Raw genomic sequence first — 19,098 nt, forward strand, 5'->3', positions numbered from 1 at the left:
TTTGACATTCCTAACAGCGATTTTTCTTAAGAGTTAACCATTTATTGGGGTTCTTTTTAGATATCTCAGCACGTGATATATTGCTTCCATGTGTTCCTCAGATGGACTATTCATGTGTTGACTGATCTCACTCACGACAAATTCAATATCAGGTCGGGTGTCAGAAAAGTATATGAATTTACATGTAAGAAAGGTATATGAGTTTACACACCAAATGTTGATATCTTCCCTTGTCAGCAGGGGCACTATCTCCATTAATTTCTATCTTGACATTCTGGTCATTGGGTTAGCTGGTTTGCGACCTAACATCCTGGTTTCTTTCAACAAATCTTGGACATATTTTCTTTGAGAAGCTGAGTTCCATATGATGATCTAGCTACTTTCATGCCCATAAAATATTTATGAGGTAAGGTCTTTTATTTATTTTTTAAAAAAATAATTTTTTTATCCGATACATTTCCCTTTCATGGTTTCCAATAAGTACAATCTCATCTATATAAACAATGAGAACAATAACATTTCCATCAAAAAATTTAACAAACAAGGTATGATCAGACTAAAGATGAAACCATGCTCGAGGCTATTGTTTCAGCTCATACAAAGATTTTCTGAGCTCGCACACTTCATTCTTCATTGCTTCTGGCATAAAAACCCGGAGGTATATCCATGTAGTCATCTTCTTCAAAATCACAATTCAGAAAAGTGTTATTGACATTCAGTTGGAATAAGGGTCAATTAAGGTTTGCCGCAATTGAGAGTAGCACTCTGATGGTGTTAAGTCTGGCAACAGGTACAAATGCCTCATGACAATCAATTCATATGATTGAGTCTACTCTTTCGCAACTAGCCGTGCTTTGTATTGTCAGTGATTCTTTCTATCTTCTGTTTAACTAGCTTTAAATTTTGTAATACACTATTCGTTTTCTTGGTGGAAGTTCATTCGGCACATGTAATTCTTCAGTGCATTCCTACGGTATTCTACATTTACTTTATTTCCAATTTAACTGATTATTTAATAAACATTGATCTTCATGAAATATTCACCCCGAAAATATGTTAAGAAAGAATCTGATTTCCATTTATTTCTAGTTTATCCATGACCATGTTCTTAAACCACATAACATAATTAAAAAGAAATATGGGTTGGAATAAAAATATTTTTGCCATCCAAAACCGAATTCGAGCTGTCTTGATTTATTTTATTATTCAGGATTATATGTCTAATTTCGTCACAGATAATGCAACACAATTTTTTTTTCCTCTTTGGAGTAAAAGTTGAAACACATTTTCAAATTCAAGAATGCCACATCAATTTTTAAAATTTGAAATATTTCGATGTCAAACTAATACTATTGTTTCATATCATATTAGTTAGAATCATGATATTTTCTTTATAATTTTGTTTATTAAATACGATAAATATATAGTATTACTATATAATGACCTCGTTCTGTTGTCAAACCTGTAGAAAATCAAATTAATCGAATTTATTTCAAAGTAACAGAATTTGATGATACCAAAATTTTATTTCGGATTTGGTCTGGAAAGTGGGTATTCGAATCTTCACGACTGAATGGGTCGGGTGGAATTTATGGTTCTGCACAGACAGAAACGAGGTTAGGGGGAGTTGGAGAGTTTTTCAGCATGACACCCCCGATGCTTAAGTCAGTCCGGAGAGCAAACTTAAGATTGGAATAGAGTAATGCTAAGTGAGTACGAGTATGAATGTGTAAAACCGCAACACAAACCTAGTATTTACATGGAGATTAGTCACCTTGATGGAGTAGGATTCCTAGTGAGATAGAGTCCTACCTGAGATAGAAAACTTCAAACACTAGGACTTTATTACAATGACGGCTAGGACTCTAACCTTATCTTGATTGGATTTACTCGAATCCCAGATTCATCGGAATCATTATCTATTGATGAGAATATTTTTATATCTCTTAGTCACATCGGAGCTCCGAATTCCTGACCCATTGGCGGGCTCAGATTTTCCGGCCTTTTGTGAGCTTGGGCCTCTGACAGTGTTAGGGATCGTGAGCTTGGGCTTCTGATAGTGCTAGAGTCCTTTTAGGTGTGGGCTCGGATCCGTCCAATTGTATCAAATTTAGAGGCCCTTTTAGGTGTTTGCATTCATCGGTAGTATATCAAAATAATTAGATACATTTTGGGAAAAAGCGATAACATTTTATTTAATTTTTTATCAAAAATTTTAAAATCAATCAATTAAAATAAAACAGCTTATATTTTAAAATCAATAATAAGATTATGTGTAGATAACCGAATCAAATTTTACAATTAACTTACTTATATGAGGTGTATTTAATGTAGGAGATCTGATCAGTTTTATCACTTTTACAGAATTTAAAAGTTTAGAAGTATTCAAGACTTTTATATACTATATAGAAGTATAATGATATTCGAAATAGATTTTGTTAGAGTTTTAAAAATCAAAGTGGTATTCAACATTTACTTTTAAAAACTCTACAAAAATATCTAGGTATTCAAAATGTCAATAGACTTTTAACAACTCCGTGGAATTCATTAACATACAAATATTAAGCTTAAAACATAACTATAATCTGTCGAAAAATATATTCGATCCAACCTAAAGATTTAGAGAAATTTTTCTCTCTTTTCCTCGTCTATTCTCTCTCTCTGAGTTTCAAAAGCATCCTTGTGTATAACAAATTTATCATCTCTTTCCATTTTCATATATTATTCGGCTTTTTTGCCTATAAAATTGAAAGTAATAATAATTTTAATAAATAAAATTAAAATTCTTTATTAAATTTTTGAATAAAAATTTATTTTAAATTTTTTCTAATTAATATGATTCAAAATTGATTTTTTAATTCTTTTATAGTATTTTTAACTATTATATTTACAAAATAATAAATAATGTTTTGAATTGTTTTTACATGATATATACATATATCTTATCTAATTGTTTTCAAACTAAAGATGTTTTTTTAAGTAAAATAATTATTAGTTCAAAGATATCAATGGAAAATAATAAGATACAATTAAAGGTATAAATACATGTATACATATGAAAAAACTAACAAATATTTATAAAAGTTTTGCAAAAATCTACCAATGAATTTCTATTCGCAAATCTGTTAAATTTTATAGAACTAAATAAAAATATGTCGAATCTACATTAAAAAAATCATTAAATATATATGGAATAATTACACCTTCACTTAGTCCATATAAATTCTTATTGGACCATTTTGTTTTTACACCTGTAGACTGTAATATCTATAGATAAAACATAAAGATTACAAGAGCTAATTTTTTGGTATTTGGTATTACATTTTTAAATATAAAAAATTGAATTGTTATTTTTGCAAAATTACTGTATTGCAGTCCGGGTGATCAATCTAAATTTTATATTTTAATATTAGAAAAAAACACGAGGTAAAGAACAATATTGTTGATTATTTTTAGAGTATAAAAAACACTAACTAGAATGTATAAAACAGAATATAGCGCATATTACAGAGATAGAATCCAAATTTTGGTACCTTAAATTGGTCAAGAAAATGTGTTCATCTTGTTTACCTTTGATTTCTTTCCTCTGTTCCTCAATAAGGAAGATGTTGACAGTGGATGGAAATTAATCCAACCACAAAGTAATTCAAGCTCATAGGCTATGATTTATGAGCACTGGATATAACATGAAAAGTATATAAAGAAGAAGAAAACTCTGTTTGCTAAAAGAGGAGTGTGAGAGTGAGGTACTCTACCTCCAACACTAATGGCCTTTCGAGAAGGCTAATAATGAACTTTCCAAGCTGGCCACAATTCATTGGATGAGGTCTTCATAGTAATTATCATTAATAACAGACACAAATCTTTCGAGCCAAGGCAGTTGATTCAGATCCTTCATGGCATCGACGTAAGAATCTGTACATCGAGGTGGGGACTGGTAAGGTTGGTGGTCGGTCAAACTGAAACCTCCAGCGAGAAACCTATGGATAAGTGCCAGTTGTGATCTTTCTTGATCTGAATATGCATCCATCGTCATGGGAAGTGATTCGAATGAATCCCAAGCCCATTGTTCGAAGTGTTGAGTTTGATAAGTTGCAAATTCGTCGGAGTAATCTTCATCCCATAATGCACACAGACATGTCTGTTGGCCATCCCGATATTCCGCACCACAAGAAAAGCAGAACTCATGACCACACCTGTAGCAAGAAACAAGGGGTAAGTGTATTGAGCTTTGAGGTGATAAATTATATCCATGGGCATTATTTGGATTCTACATCCGCTTAACCCTTCTGCAGGTTAATGTTATCATTTTGTGGTGCTATTACTAACCGCGTATGTCATGAAGCTCAAGACAACGTACAACACAAGAAAGTCAAAATAAATAATCAACATGACATGAATCACAGATGGTATTTATCATTTTGGTGAAGTATGACTCCATGTATATCCAATCTAGATAGACGTATATTGTTAGGGGATAAAATTGTGTGCATGCTTGAAATTCTTTTTTTAACTTGTACCATACTTTCAATCCCAGTTATAAAGTTCCTGAATCCTTGAATAGCTCTGAAGAAGAAATCATCATAGGGACATTTAGATGGGATAAGATTCAATTAAAGAAAGATTTGAATCTAAATGGGCATCAAACTCTTTCAACCAGCTAATGGTTAAACCCATAACAATTCAAGAACCCTTCACCATGTCCCGCGAGATCTCATACTTTATTACTGAATTCTATTGATAATAACTAGTTACAGCACTGAAAGTGTCTTTCCTAATCAAGGAAACATAGGTCAGGGGTTCTCCTTCAGGGCAGTCAAGAGACGTAAGATGAACGTGAAAATTCAATTCTATCTAAGATAATATTTTCCACATCGGGATGTCGGTAAAGATCTAACAAAGGAAACTAAATACCACCCTCAGAACAACTAGATAGATTTTGTTAAATTGTTCCCAGAACAAAAGGTTTGAGAATTATCTTTCCTCGATATATGATGCAAAAATGAATTACGCTTCATCTCGAATGTAAATTAATGAAACAATTTTCATACCAGCATGTCATGTGGGAGCAACCATGAGTGAGCTCAATGATTCCCCGGCACTGCTGGCAATGCCTCCACCTTTTGTTTTGTGCCAATCGATGCAAGGTTATGTTACCAGCATCCCTCTCCTCCAATTGCAGATTTTGATATTCTTCGCATGTCACTGAGGAATGCCAAGGAACCCCACAATCAACACATATAAACCTCTGACAAACAGGACATTCCATACAAATGTCATCTGACTGACTTGATGAACTTGCTCGGGTTGAAAAGCGTTCCTTAGGATCAAGCAAGACCGAGCAATTAGGATATGGGCAATAAATCTTATCTGAGATCAGAAACTTGGATTCTTCAAGAGCTTTCTCCAAAGATTCATAAGAGGTAACTGGAAGAAAAGACCTACATTCAGAAGAAGAAATACAGTACTTGCATTTCGGCTGAGGGCACCTAATGGGAACTTGGAAAGACTGCACTTTTTCCTCAACATATGTTCTCAAACAACGGGAACAAAATGTGTGGGAACATTTAATTGTAAGCATCATAGAAGACAGCTTCTCCTCACAACAGATGGTACACATTTCTGTAACTTTCGCTCCCTCTGTAGGAAAGGAGACAACACCAATAGCCACCTGTGCTAGCTGTAACGCCTGGTCTACCGTTGGGGCAATTTTCAGAACAAAGGATTCCATACCACCAGCATGTTCTAGAATCCTTCGTCTCAGCTCCAACAAAAGGGGATTTGCAATTACTTCTCCACGGGTGATCTGGAATAGGTTCATACCAATTTTAACAGTAAAAAGCATGAAACGAAAAGAGGAAATCAGACCTCGGGAAGATATCTGTTTTCATACACGAAGCCATGCTTAGATTATAAATGTCCAAAATCATGGTAATAAAAGTAGATTTTAGGAAAGTTTTCAGGTAATTAAAGATCAAGATGATGCGTCAGTACCATTGATAAATTGAATAATAACAATACTACTATAGCTCGAAGACACTAGAATTTCTGGCTGAGGATCACTCACCTGATCATACATGGCTTGAGAATCGGTCAAGGCAAGCACCCGTGTGATATTTTTCTCCACAGCAACAGAGAGACCATCCAGTAAAGCTAAATAATCTGCGGTGGATTCTTCTACGTAGAAATCAAGCTTTTTCTGGACTCGAAGCGGAGAAGCATCGCCAGACTTCTCCATCACCACTCCGATTCCAGAAATCCCAGAACCAGAATCTCCAAGATTAGCGACAGATATACCCTTGAAATACATTTTCACTGAAAGTTCATCAAGATTCTTGACTTCTAAATCCTTCAATTCATCATCATCCTCACAACAACTTCTGAACTCATCTTCATCTTCGTCAAGCTTCGCTTTAATTTCATTAACATTAGAACCATCGACAATCACTCTTTGATCCTCCATCGTCAAGTATTCTTCCCAAACTACTCAAAAATTCGAAGCAACTCAAAGTTAATGACTGATTAGATTTCAAAAATCCAACAAAAGATTTCAAAAATCCAACAAAAATCCAATCATCGCTCTTGAAATAAAGATCCTGCTTCCAGCATAAACTAACACAAAAAATAATAATAATAACGGTCCATATATACACATAAAGAAAATTCTAAACTAAGCTGAAGTAAGCATCAACTTCAAGATCCAAAATCATCATAAAACTAGAAACATAATTCGAGAAAAGAAAAAAAAATTTCCCTCCAGCCGAAAAGAAGTCGAGACAAAATTCCTTCGTACAAAAAAGTCAGCCCAAGAAAGCAGAATCCCACATCCCCACCTCCACCAAATAATCACCAACACTTGCACTCATATACACAATTAACCAACAAATAAATCTAAATAAAAACAATAAAAAAATACATTGAACAGAAAATTTAGAACAAAAAAAAAGGAAGAAGAATCAAAAATATGCTTGAAAGAATTAATCACCTGACTTGTTGCAACCCCCAATGATTCTTTAGTATTATTATTTACATGTAAGTAGACCAATTGAACCCTAATCTGACTCGGAGGCTGCTGTCCATTTTCGTACGCAGGAACGAGTGAGGAGAGATCATCAATTCCTGCTGGTCTTCCATTGGCACTCAACTCATTATTAATTTGCTTAATTTAATTAAGATTCTTACCATTATTGTTTTATTATTCCATAAATTATTCTTGTTATTTTTAACGTGCATTATGTATATATTGAGTAGATTTATTGTGAGATGATTTCACGTATATAGATCAATCCTACTAATATTTATAATAAAAAGTAATACACTTAGCATAAGAAGTAATACTTTTTCATGGATGACTCAAATAATAGATCGGTCTCACAAAATACGATCCGTGATACTGTCTCACACAAATTTTTGTTATATATATTATAACTGAGTGCAAAATTGAAATTTTATTTAAAATTTGTAATTTTTGTTTTAAATGATATATAAATTATCTATATTTACATATAATTTAATAAACAATTATTGATAAAGTCGTGGACGAACCGACAGTGAAACATGATAGTTTATTAATTTATACTAATACGATTCACATAGGTTGTCGTTTTCATGCATATAATTTTTTATATTTTTGTAGAGAATAGCGATCAACTTAAGTAATGACATATGAAAAATCAAAATCAAAATCAAAATCAAAATAAATTGTAATAATTACTTGTTTCTTAAAGTGTATGGATAATAGGAGTAATTAATTAGGCAAAAACTTGTGTGATACGGTTTCACGGATCGTATTTTGTAAGACAGATATCTTATTTACGTCATCCATGAAAAAGTATTAATTTTTATGCTAAGAGTATTACTTTTTATTGTGAATAATGGTAGGATTGACCCGTCTCACAGATAAAAATTCATAAGACCGTCTTACAAGAGAACTACTCAATTAATTAAGTTTTAAGTTCAGAAGAAAAAGATTCTGTAACATGGGTGGGTTTGCGTTTGTTTTAAGCCTTTAATAACTTGAGAATCCCACTTCCACCGTATATTTATCCTCCACCTAATGTTACTTTATTCAGTCCTAATTCAGTAATTAGATTTAATTTAATTTATTAAAACAGAGTGGTATTCAGAATTTATGATATATCTTTTATTAGACGGTCTCACAAGTTTATATCTATGAGATAGGTTGATTCGAGTAATATCTAATATTAAAAATATTAATTTTGACGTAAAAATTAATATTTTTATATAAAACTAGTCGAATTAGATATTTATATCATAAAATTAATATACGATATAGTAAAAAATATTTTCTATATAAGATAACTTAATTACTCTTTGGTGTCAGCGTACTTGGCAATTATCGTTCAGACAGTTTGACTAGCGCTGTCATGTGGTAACGGGAATTTATACGTGTGAGATGAGTAAATTATATTTATAATAAAAAATAATTTTTTAATATAAAAAAAATTAATTCAAATAAAATATATGTATCACAAAATTGACATGTGATACTGTTTATATGAATTTTTATTTAAATTATATGAAGTGTTTATATTTGGACATGAACAATAACATAATAATAACATTTTTATCTATCTCATTTAAACATGTTGTTCAATAAAAATTATCAATCCAATTGTGTAATAATAAGACATTGGCTGATTATATATATTTGTTTTATCCGACGTTCAGCTAAAATTTTACAATAGGAGTTACAAATTATTATGTTATTCATATACATCGATTTATCATTCTTATATCGAACAACATTCACCACAAATTGTACCCCAAAAAAATTGATATACATTCATGTGATTAAATGGCGCGCACACACCATTCCAAGTCTATTTTTTTTATAAATTGGGTTTTAATCTTTTGCAATTTCTTGTAATTAACCTCTCCTTTTCTTGTCGTTGACATGAGTCATGAGTCACATGACAATCAACAAATTTCATAATGTAAGAGTCGACATTAAAATAAAATTACTCAATAATATTAAACTAAATAAATATTAAAAGTTTGATTAAATAATTTTTTGTTGGGAAAATGAAATAAAATTCAAAATAGATTAGTTATTTGATAGTTTAATAATATGAAAAAAAAATTGTACTTTCATAGGGGGGGATAGATTCACTCATCTAGCAAAAGGTTTCATAAAAAAAAATCGTAACAGGAAAGCCGAAAATCATCCTTAAATTCAAAAATAAATTTATTTAATTTTGTTCTATATATATATATTAAAAAAACATGTTAAATTATATAATTATATATATATATTAAAAAAACATGTTAAATTATATAATTGGACAAAATTTTCTGTAAATTTTTTTTAAAAAAACATGTTAAATTATATAATTGGACAAAATTCCCTGCATTGACGGTGTTGAAATATTCCACGGATGTGGCCCATCATAGAAAAACTTTATCCGCATATTGACAAGAATCTGTACCATCAGAGCAGGTGACCGGTGACCCTAATGATAATGTATCAATTATTGCTTGAGCAGGGCAGGTTTAGTTGGTAGAATTCCAAATTTTTTAAGGCATATGAATTTCCTATTGATTTAATTTAAATTACGTAAAAACTTATATGATTTCATAAGTTATATTTTATGAGACAAATTTTTACTTGATTTAAATTTTTAAAAAAATAATATCTTTATAGAAAAATTTATAAGTATAGAATAAATCGATCTGTTTCATGAATATAAATTCATTAATACATATTATATGATAAAATTGGTGCAACATTTGGTATGGTTTATTATTATTAATGTTGAATAATCGGCATGGTTTATGTTGCGTTTGACCCAACTTTCCTCCGGCCTATTACCATAGCTCTTCCCCTTCCAACCTTTTTGTTTTCCACATCTGGGCTATAGGACTTAACAGAAGCCTCTCTACCTTTCAATTTATAGTGGCCGCCTAACATTTCTTATACTTCAGAGAGTGAGTAGCCGACTTGATAGATGAGAGAGCGTGAGACTTAGATAGAAATTAAATATTGCTTCGTGTGCGTCTTTCTTCGGTGACTGAGTGTTTTCGGTGTTCTCTTTACTTTGTGCTATTCTGTGTGTTTCTCTCTCGTTTTTTCACATGACAGAAAGGGACTAAATCTGTGTGTGTGCAACCTGCTGGCCGTCTTAGAAAATGAGATAGCAAGAGCGTGAGTTGAGGGCATTAATCAGTTTTTCTTTTGGGAAACCTTTTGTGGTCTTCGCCTTGGTTTACTGCGTATTTGGAGAGACCAAAATCAGTTCGTCTGAGCCTCGTTTTATCCTAACATATCATATTGTATTGTTTATTGTTGTGGTGAAAGTTGCAGGACGACCAACCAGCTTTAGAAGATACAACATCACCGATGGGCACTCAACAGTGGTATCAGAGCCTTATCTGTCGTGTCTTCATTTTTTGGTTCATTGGAATTTGAAATTCTTACTTAGGGTTTCACTCTGGTAAATTGGCTGGAACCTCTTTTTACTATTTTTGTAGCGTAACCGCTTGACGCGGATTTATGTGTTGAGATTTGCTGCTGGTAGAACGCTAGGTTTTATATGCTTGTTGTTTACTGTTGTATTTTCATTTCCGTGGCTAAAAGTTGCTTCCGCTGTGTTCGTTTTGATATTGTATGATTTAAATTTTTTCTGTGTGAAAATTTGAATTTTTTGTTAGCTGTTGTGTTTTTTGAAAATGGCTATAACTGGATATAATCTTGAACATTTTAATGGAAAAACATATTTTTCAATATGCAGCAGAAAATGAAAGGTATTTTGGTACAACAAAGAGTTTTTAAAGCGATGGACTTGTCATATCCTACTGCTGAAACTCTTGAAAAAAGGACTGAAATTGATGAGTTTTCTTATTCGTCTATAATTCCAAACTTGTCGGACTCTGTGTTAAGAAAAGTTGGTAAACTGAAATCGGCTAAGGAACTTTGGGGAAAATTAGAAGAACTTTATACTGAAACTTCGTTGCCCAGTAAATTGTTTTTGCTTGAGAAATTTTTCCGGTTCAAACTTGATTTAAACAAGGATGATGTGTTTACCAAATTAGTTCAAGATATTAAGCAAACATGAGATAAAAATATTGATGATAACACCCTTATTGTTCTTTTAAATGTCATACATGATTCTTACAATGATGTTATATCTGCTATTAAGCATGGTAGAGATCGGGTAAGTTTAGAAACTGTCGTGAACGGCCTGAAAAGCAAAGAGATAGATTTAAAAACCAATAAGGGTGGTAATAATTCTGGTGAGGTTATGTTTGTTAGAGAAAGGTCTAAAAACAGATTTCAAAATCAAAACCTTTCAAATAACCACAACCAATCTTCTGTTAAAAATAGAGGTAAGAGTAAGACAAGGTCCAAGTCGAGACCCAAGAATAGAAAATGCTATAATTGTTGTGAAACTGGTCATTACAATAGAGAGTGTTATATGCCCAAGCAAAACCAAAATCAAGATTTCAAAATTCAGCATAATGACCTTGATAATATGGCTTCTGGTAGTGAAAACATGGGTGATGTTTTTATTGTGACTGAGGTATGTGATATTTCTGTGGTGAATTTTGTTCATTCAAGTTCTTTGTGTGAGAATGAATGACTAGTTGATTTTGCGTACACTTTCCACATGTCCCCATTTAAAAATCTGTTTTCTAATTATAAAGAAGTGAAGCATGGGTCTGTTTCTATGGCAAATGAAAAATTGTGTCAAGTTGCAGGTCTTGGTGAAGTATCGCTGAAATTTGATTCTGGTTATGTGTTAACTTCGAAAAATATGAGGCATGTTACCGATTTATGTCATAATTGATTTCCTGTGCTGCATTAGAAGATGATGGTTTACAGGGTAGATGGGGAAATGAGGTTATGAAAATTATGAAAGGGTCTTTAGTGGTTTTCAAAGCTGCCAAAAAGAGAAACTTGTGTTTGTCATGCTAAATGTGAATCTTGTGTGCAAAATTTTGTGAATGTTGTCTTAAGTAACAAAACTGATTTGTGGCACAAAAGAATAGGTCACATGAGTTCTAAAGGTCTTGAAATTTTGCACAAAGATGGTTATTTTGGTAGTGATAAATTGTCGTGTATGCCATTTTGTGATTCTTGTGTTCTTGGTAAACAGTCCAGAGTTAAGTTTCCAAATTCCCCTATTCCCAAACACTTGGTCACTTCTGAAATACGTGAGTATTTGCATGCTGATGTGTGGGGTCCTGCTAGTGTGCCAACGCATGGTGAAAATCAGTATTTTTTATCTGTTATTGATGATTTTTCAAGAAAAGTTTGGGTGTTTTTAATGGAAAAACAAATCTGATGTGTTTGAGAAGTTTAAAAACTGGAAAAAATTGATTGAAAATCAAACATATAAGAAAATTAAAATTCTAAGAACTGATAATAGTCTTGAATTTTGTAATCGATTGTTTGACAATTTATTTGTTGAATATGGTATTCAAATACATAGGACAGTCCTTTATACGCCTCAGCAAAATGGTGTCGCTGAACGTATGAATAGAACTTTACTTGAAAGAATAAGGTGCATGCTTGCAAGTTCTGGTCTTTCAAAAAAATTTTATGGTGAAGTTTGTACTGCTGCTTATTTGATCAATAGGTCTCCTTCTGTGCCTTTGAATGGTAAGTGTCCGGAATCTGTGTAGTCTAGTACGCAAATTAATTTTCCAAACCTGAAAGTTTTTTGTTGTTCTGCCTTTGTGTATCAGAAAAATGACAAACTTGAACCAAGATTTGTGAAATGTGTTTTTCTTGGCTATCCTGATGGAGTTAAGGGTTATAGATTGTGGTTAAGAGGCCAACTTGGTTTTAAAGTGTTAATCAATAGGGATGTTTTCAATGAGTTTGGATTTCCTTGTTTATCTGTTCCTTTACCTATTCCTGAACCCGCCACTGCTCCAAACAAGGCGGAGTATTTACTTAGTCCAAGTCATGATTCTGAAAACGTGCAGAATGTTCCTGATGTGAACGATTTACCTGAAAACCTGTCTGAAACTGTTTTTGATAATCAAGTTGATGCTGATGTGCATGAAGAAATTGGTGAAAATATGCCTGAAACTGATCTTAGTGATTTGAATGATTATCAATTGGCTATGGATAGATCTAAAAGAAATATTAGGCAGTCACAACGTCTTGATGATTTTCATATGACTTCTCATGCATTTAGTGTGTTTGATTCAGTTGATAATGTTGAACCTAAGTCATATGAAGAGCTTTAAAATCTGAAAACTATGTGCAATGGTTAAATGCGATGAATGAAGAAATTAATTCGCTGCATGTTAACAACACTTGGATTCTTGTACCTAAACTTGAAAATTGCTCTGTTGTGGACTGTAAGTGGTTATTTAAGGTCAAGAATGAATGTGAATCTGTTAGATTTAAAACTAGGTTAGTGGCTAAGGGCTTTACTCAAAAGGAAGGGATAGACTATACTGAAATATTTGCTCCTGTCGTAAAATTTATTACTGTGAGAATTATGATTGCCCTTGTTGCTCAGTTTGATTGGGAGTTGAAACAATTACATGTTAAAACTGCATTTTTACATGGTGAACTTGATGAAAACAAAATTATGAGGCTACCTGATGCTTTTGTTGATTCTAAGAATCCTGATCATGTTTGTTTGTTAAAGAAATCTTTGTATGGATTGAAGCAATCTCCTAGGCAATGGAACAAAAAATTTGATGATATGTTAGGATAAAACGAGACTCAGACGAACTGATTTTGACCTCTCCAAATACGCAGTAAACCAAGGCAAAGACCACAAAAGATTTCCAAAAAGAAAAACTGATTAATGCCCTCAACTCACGCTCTTGCTATCTCACTTTCTAAGACGGCCAGCGGGTTGCACACACACACAGATTTAGCCCCTTTCTGTCACGTGAACAAACGAGAGAGAAACACACAGAATAGCACAAAGCAAAGAGAACACCGAAGATACTCAGTCACCGAAGGTAGATGCACACGAAGCAACCTTTAATTTCTATCAAGTCTCACGCTTTCTCTTCTCTCAAGTCGGCTGCTCACTCTCTGAAGTAGAAGAAACGTTAGGCGGCCACTATAAATTGAAAGGTAGAGAGGCTTATGTTAAGTCCTATAGCCCAGACGTGGAAAACAAAAAAGGTGGAAGGGGAAGGGCTATGGTAATGGGCCGGAGGAAAGTTGGGCCAAACCCAACAGTTTATTTACTATATGATAAATAAAATTACCTTGTGTATCAAATGGGACTAATTTGATGCGACAAATCCGGAACTAGAAGAGCAAGGCAATGTTACGTTAGTTTGATGCAATCTAGAAAAAGGTGGTAAGCCAAAACGATTTGATTAATCTAGATATTACAACCATTATTCGTCGGATAATGACTTGAAAGGAATTTGAGATTAATATCTAAACAAAACCGAAACCCAATATTGATTTTTACTTAAATGCGATCAAAGTTACATATTAGATTACAAAATGCATTTGAAATGACAAAATTAATCCTGCGTTTTATTTGAAAAACTATTTCAAAAATATATTTAAGATAATTTTGTCAGTTCAAATACAATTTGTAACATAATCTGTAACTCTGGTTATACATATGGAATGACCTTTTATTTCTCATGCATGTTCTGACATGATCCGACTAAATCAATCACGCCCATTTGGCCATGAGAGACATACCCCCGGCCCCCAACAGAACAGCCGCGTATGACTTAATTTGCAGCCTAATATTCCCTTGCAGCTTCGGGCCCATGAAATCCGCTGCCAAGAGATCAACCAGAGCCATGTAAATCAAGAGCCCGGCAGAACAAGCATTCAGCAAGCCTTCCGTGATCAGGGCTCGCGGGCTGTCGTCTTTGTAGGTGGTGGATAGCGCGATCCCCAGAGCTATTCCGAACGGGGTTGTTATGGAGAAGAAGAACGCCATAGCGGCTTTCTTGATGAACTCGTACTCCGCCTGGAGGATGCAGCCGCCCAGCCCCATACCTTCGAACATTTGGTGGAAGCAGAGTGCGGCCACGAGGCCCTTGATCGTGCAGGTGTTGTTGGAGGCGCCGAGGGAGAGGCCTATCACCACCGAGTGGACTATGATTCCTACCTCTAAAACCTGCAATTAATAGAATATGATTCTTTAATTTTTTGTCACTTCTTTATAAACGAATTAATTTGAACTTCTCTAGTTTTTAATATTATCGACACGTAATTCTTTTCTTTTAATACTACTCACATAATTGGTATCAGAGGAGATATTATACAAGATTTTTTTTTCTTTAGTTTTCTATCGCGAGAAGATTGATTGCACGTACAAAATACCATGTTAAACTTAGTAGAGCATATTCTTAACCCAAGAACTTCCCTCTGAGTTGTTCGATTTAACAAGTCACAAAAGTGCTCCCACTTCACTGCGTTAGAGAACTTGTGATCCACAGTCATCACTCATCACAGGTTATTGTCGACGACGACATTGGATCTTAATAAAGGCTTGATACATGCAGACTTTAAATTTCGGGTCTGCTCTAAGGCAAACCTCACACTCTGATCATATCTACAGCAGAACAAGGGGAAGTTTTGAAGTATCTTGAGGAATAAGGCTTATATTCGGATAAATTACACATATAGGTGGCATCGAACTTCACTTTCATCCAAGAATATACGGAGCCCTAGTGGAATTGGAGGTCCTAACCATTAACAAAAAAAGTTAACATATGAAAGACTTTAGACTACACAAAAAGCACAGAGACCCTTGTCCCTTTCTAATGCTTTTTTGTTTTATTACAGCAACTACGACTGGCGGCAGAGATGTGCCTACACCAGTCTCCACCTGACCTCTCAATAGAAGTTTTTGATTAAATAATGAGATGGGTAGTGGTTAGCAAATTAATCTTGACCTCTGCCTTCCAACATTAATTAATGCTTTCATATTGTTGTATTTACTTCAGTGGGATATTAATTGTCCTCAGAACCTAACTCGCATGCATTGGTTTCTGTCAAATCTTCCTCTCCAAGTGTACTCTTTATAAGACCATATGATTCAAAGAAAATACCCAAAAGATTTCATTGGCATATAAAATTATTGAGTTTAAGTAGAATTCAAACAAACATATTTAGTTATTTTGGTAAAAACTTGATCCGACCCAATAAATGTAAGCTTTAAGAAATCACATATAAAGATACAATTATTCGATTCTATCTGTTTGGATATTGATGGGGGAGGAATGTGGACTATAACTTACCGCAAACAAACATAGTTTAGAATGTTGAATGCAGATATCGATGCATTCGTGAACAAATAACACTTAATTTCCAAATAATATGTTTTTTCATGTTTGTGAGCTCTATGATTTTTTGCAAATATCATCATCCGTGATTTCGTGTAAGATGAATTCAATTGGGTCTCGTCAATACATGTGTGGGTGTGGGTGCATTCATTCAGTTTAAACCAAGTGTATACGTAGCATCTCTGATTACTAACCATGGCAATCACTCGGTAACGCAGTAGTTGTGTGCCCACCACTTCCAGCTTGGATCCGTGGTGGTGGCGGCCATGACTATGGAAGTGAGAATGCCCTCCGCCCGCCGCACCCATCTCCTGATCTCCTGCGGCGGCGGCACCCGCTCTCTCAGGCAGCACCACCCCCGGGCTCTGTTTCTTCGAATAAAAACTCGTGGTTAAAGAATCCACCATGAGCGTGGCAATAGCAGAGAGCATGGCAACGAATCCAGTGAACGGGAACTTATGCCACGGATTATCGTTCAAGCAGCTGGATGTGAGCATGTCGAAAGAATCCGGCAGCACGTGCATGAACCCGGTGGCTAAAATAATTCCCGCCGCGAAAGATTTGACGATCACGAAGAGGCTACGCTGGGGGCTGAGCACGGGGACGGAGCGCGTGACGAGCGGGAGACAGACGCCGATCATGCTTGTGAGGAGGATGGAAACGATGGCGATGATCTTGAGGGGTAACGCTTTCTTCTTGTTGACGCATTCATCCGCCTGCTCCGCGCCGCAGCTCTCCACCACGGCGAGCACCCGGGGGATTAAAAAGTCGAAAGCGAAGAGGAAGACTAAGCAGAGTAGTAGCTTCGAGAGTGGTGGTCCTCTTGAAGCCATGATTATGGAAAATAAATATATTCTATTTCCAACTATATATATAACCCCTGACTTACTTTTTAATTTATTAAAAATAAATGTATCCTTCCAATATAAAAAATTAAAAATTAAAATTATTTACCCAAGTTTAATAAATTCAATAATGATATGAAAAAATCCAGTTTAAGTTCGATAGCACGTGGACTTCACTTGCTGCAATCCATAAGCCATGGAGCTACACGTGGTCTAAATTATTACAACACATGCACAATAAATTATAGTGCGCTTTTTTATGTGGAAAAAAAAAACATTTTATTGTAGTATATTATTTAATATCTTCAAATTAAAGTAAACACAAGCCATCTTAAATATTTTTACCGTGAACACAAGCCATCTTAAATATTTTTACCTGGAGATTCAATTATTAGCGACAAACAATTTTTTTTAAAAACATTAAATTTGGTATTGATAATTTGTCGCATGTACGATTATATCAAGCTTGCGTGCACGTAGACCTGCCAAGGATCGGGTCAACTCCGATCGGAATTGGGATTTGAATTGGAATTAGAATTGGTAGGGTCAGATCTTTTATGAAGCCAAGGAGGCGCTTCAGGGTTCGGTCTTTGAAAATGTACAACATATATATTTTGAGTTGATAACCTACTGAAATAATTTTTTTAAACTCAATATTAAATAAAAAGAAGATTAATTTGAATATTTTTTTGTTTATAAATTGGTCAAACTCGATCTTTTCTTCAAGTTCGGTTTGAACAATTTAAACAATATAAATAGACTTTAGAGCATTTGTTGAGCTTGTAGAAGTTAACGAGTTAGTCTTTAAGTAGCTTGATGAAGTATTGTATAAAACTTCAACAATATTTTAAGATGCTACGGTATTTGGCAAAATTGAATAATTTATTCTCAAATACTTATATTGTTTATAAGATTTTGTTAACTATCTTCGTAACATGCAGTTGCATAAACAAAAAGAAGCTTATCGAAATTGAAAGAAGCTTATCGAAGTTGAAGTTAATAAACAATTATCTTTGATCAATAATATCACAAAATAGACTAAATGAGTTAGCTATGTTGTTGATTAATAAAGAAATGATCCGAAAACTGGATTATACAAATTTGATATATTTTTTTTCTTCTAAAATAGTTAGACGATTATTATTTATGTAAATATTTCAAATATTTATTGACTTATTTTTTTATTTAATATATTATTTCTTATATATTATGTATTATTTATTGTATTTATTATTTACTAACTGAATTATAGTATTATTAATACTAATAAGAGAACTCATTTTTTAATTTTTGTTTTAATTTCCATCAAACACATGTACGACTTGGGAATTGGAGGTTGTCAATCCAGCATATCAATTCGTGGGGTCGACCGTTTTATATTTTTGTATTTTTAATTCATTTGAAATCAACGGTCACAATTTTGTGACTGTTAATGAGCAACTACCACGACGATATGGTTGTTGTGCGATGGTTGATCGTTACATTTTTTCCCAGAAGTTATGAAACGATGAGACACATTTTGTCAAATAAATGATATGAAGTTTTGCATTATAAGTTCTAATTCGTTGGAATTCAATATATAAATTTTTATTTTCGTCTTTTGAATACAAATATTTATCATGTATATATTTTTTAATTAGTATGTTCAAACTCGTGATATTTATTTATTTTTAAATTAATTTAACACATGCACTAATATTTGTGAAATTTTAAAAGTTTTAGTGACAAATTATCCAATGTTTATCATCTTATTTCTCATTTAATTCTAATACATCGTTATAACATTACATATATTTTTAGTGAACATATTAAATCTCATGATAAAATTTTAGTTCAATGTTTTTATGCCATGAAGAAAAATGAGAAAAATATTTTCTACAAATTCCTGAAATATTTTAATGTGCAATTTTTTAGATCTTAAACTTAAATTAGATGATTCACAAAAAATGATAACATTATTATTATGAATCTTTAGACCCTATTACGGAAATGATTT

General features: G+C 33.3%; 2 protein-coding genes across 3 annotated transcripts; both read right to left on the reverse strand.

The window, feature by feature from the left end:
• Positions 1-3,515: 3,515 nt before the first annotated feature.
• On the reverse strand, positions 3,516-7,149 carry LOC140976911 (E3 ubiquitin-protein ligase RSL1-like). Of its 2 annotated transcripts, none has more exons than XM_073441325.1 (4): positions 6,986-7,149; positions 6,068-6,483; positions 5,052-5,806; positions 3,516-4,196 (listed from the first exon to the last, which is right to left on the reverse strand). In XM_073441325.1, the coding sequence occupies exons 2-4, from the start codon at positions 6,461-6,463 to the stop codon at positions 3,815-3,817; spliced, it is 1,533 nt and encodes a 510-aa protein (XP_073297426.1). In that variant the 5' UTR covers positions 6,464-6,483; positions 6,986-7,149; the 3' UTR covers positions 3,516-3,814. The 2 variants fall into 2 exon arrangements, with proteins under 2 accessions (XP_073297426.1, XP_073297427.1); XM_073441326.1 differs by having other exon boundaries at positions 6,068-6,486; positions 6,986-7,123.
• A 7,315-nt stretch (positions 7,150-14,464) lies between these two features.
• On the reverse strand, positions 14,465-17,122 carry LOC140976914 (fe(2+) transport protein 1-like). Its single transcript, XM_073441330.1, has 2 exons — positions 16,452-17,122; positions 14,465-15,086 (listed from the first exon to the last, which is right to left on the reverse strand). Exons 1-2 carry the CDS (start codon positions 17,088-17,090, stop codon positions 14,631-14,633), a joined length of 1,095 nt encoding a protein of 364 aa, XP_073297431.1. The 5' UTR covers positions 17,091-17,122; the 3' UTR covers positions 14,465-14,630.
• Positions 17,123-19,098: the final 1,976 nt, after the last annotated feature.

The sequence above is a fragment of the Primulina huaijiensis genome, chromosome 5, assembly GCF_012295235.1.
Source record: "Primulina huaijiensis isolate GDHJ02 chromosome 5, ASM1229523v2, whole genome shotgun sequence".
NCBI lineage: Eukaryota > Viridiplantae > Streptophyta > Magnoliopsida > Lamiales > Gesneriaceae > Primulina > Primulina huaijiensis.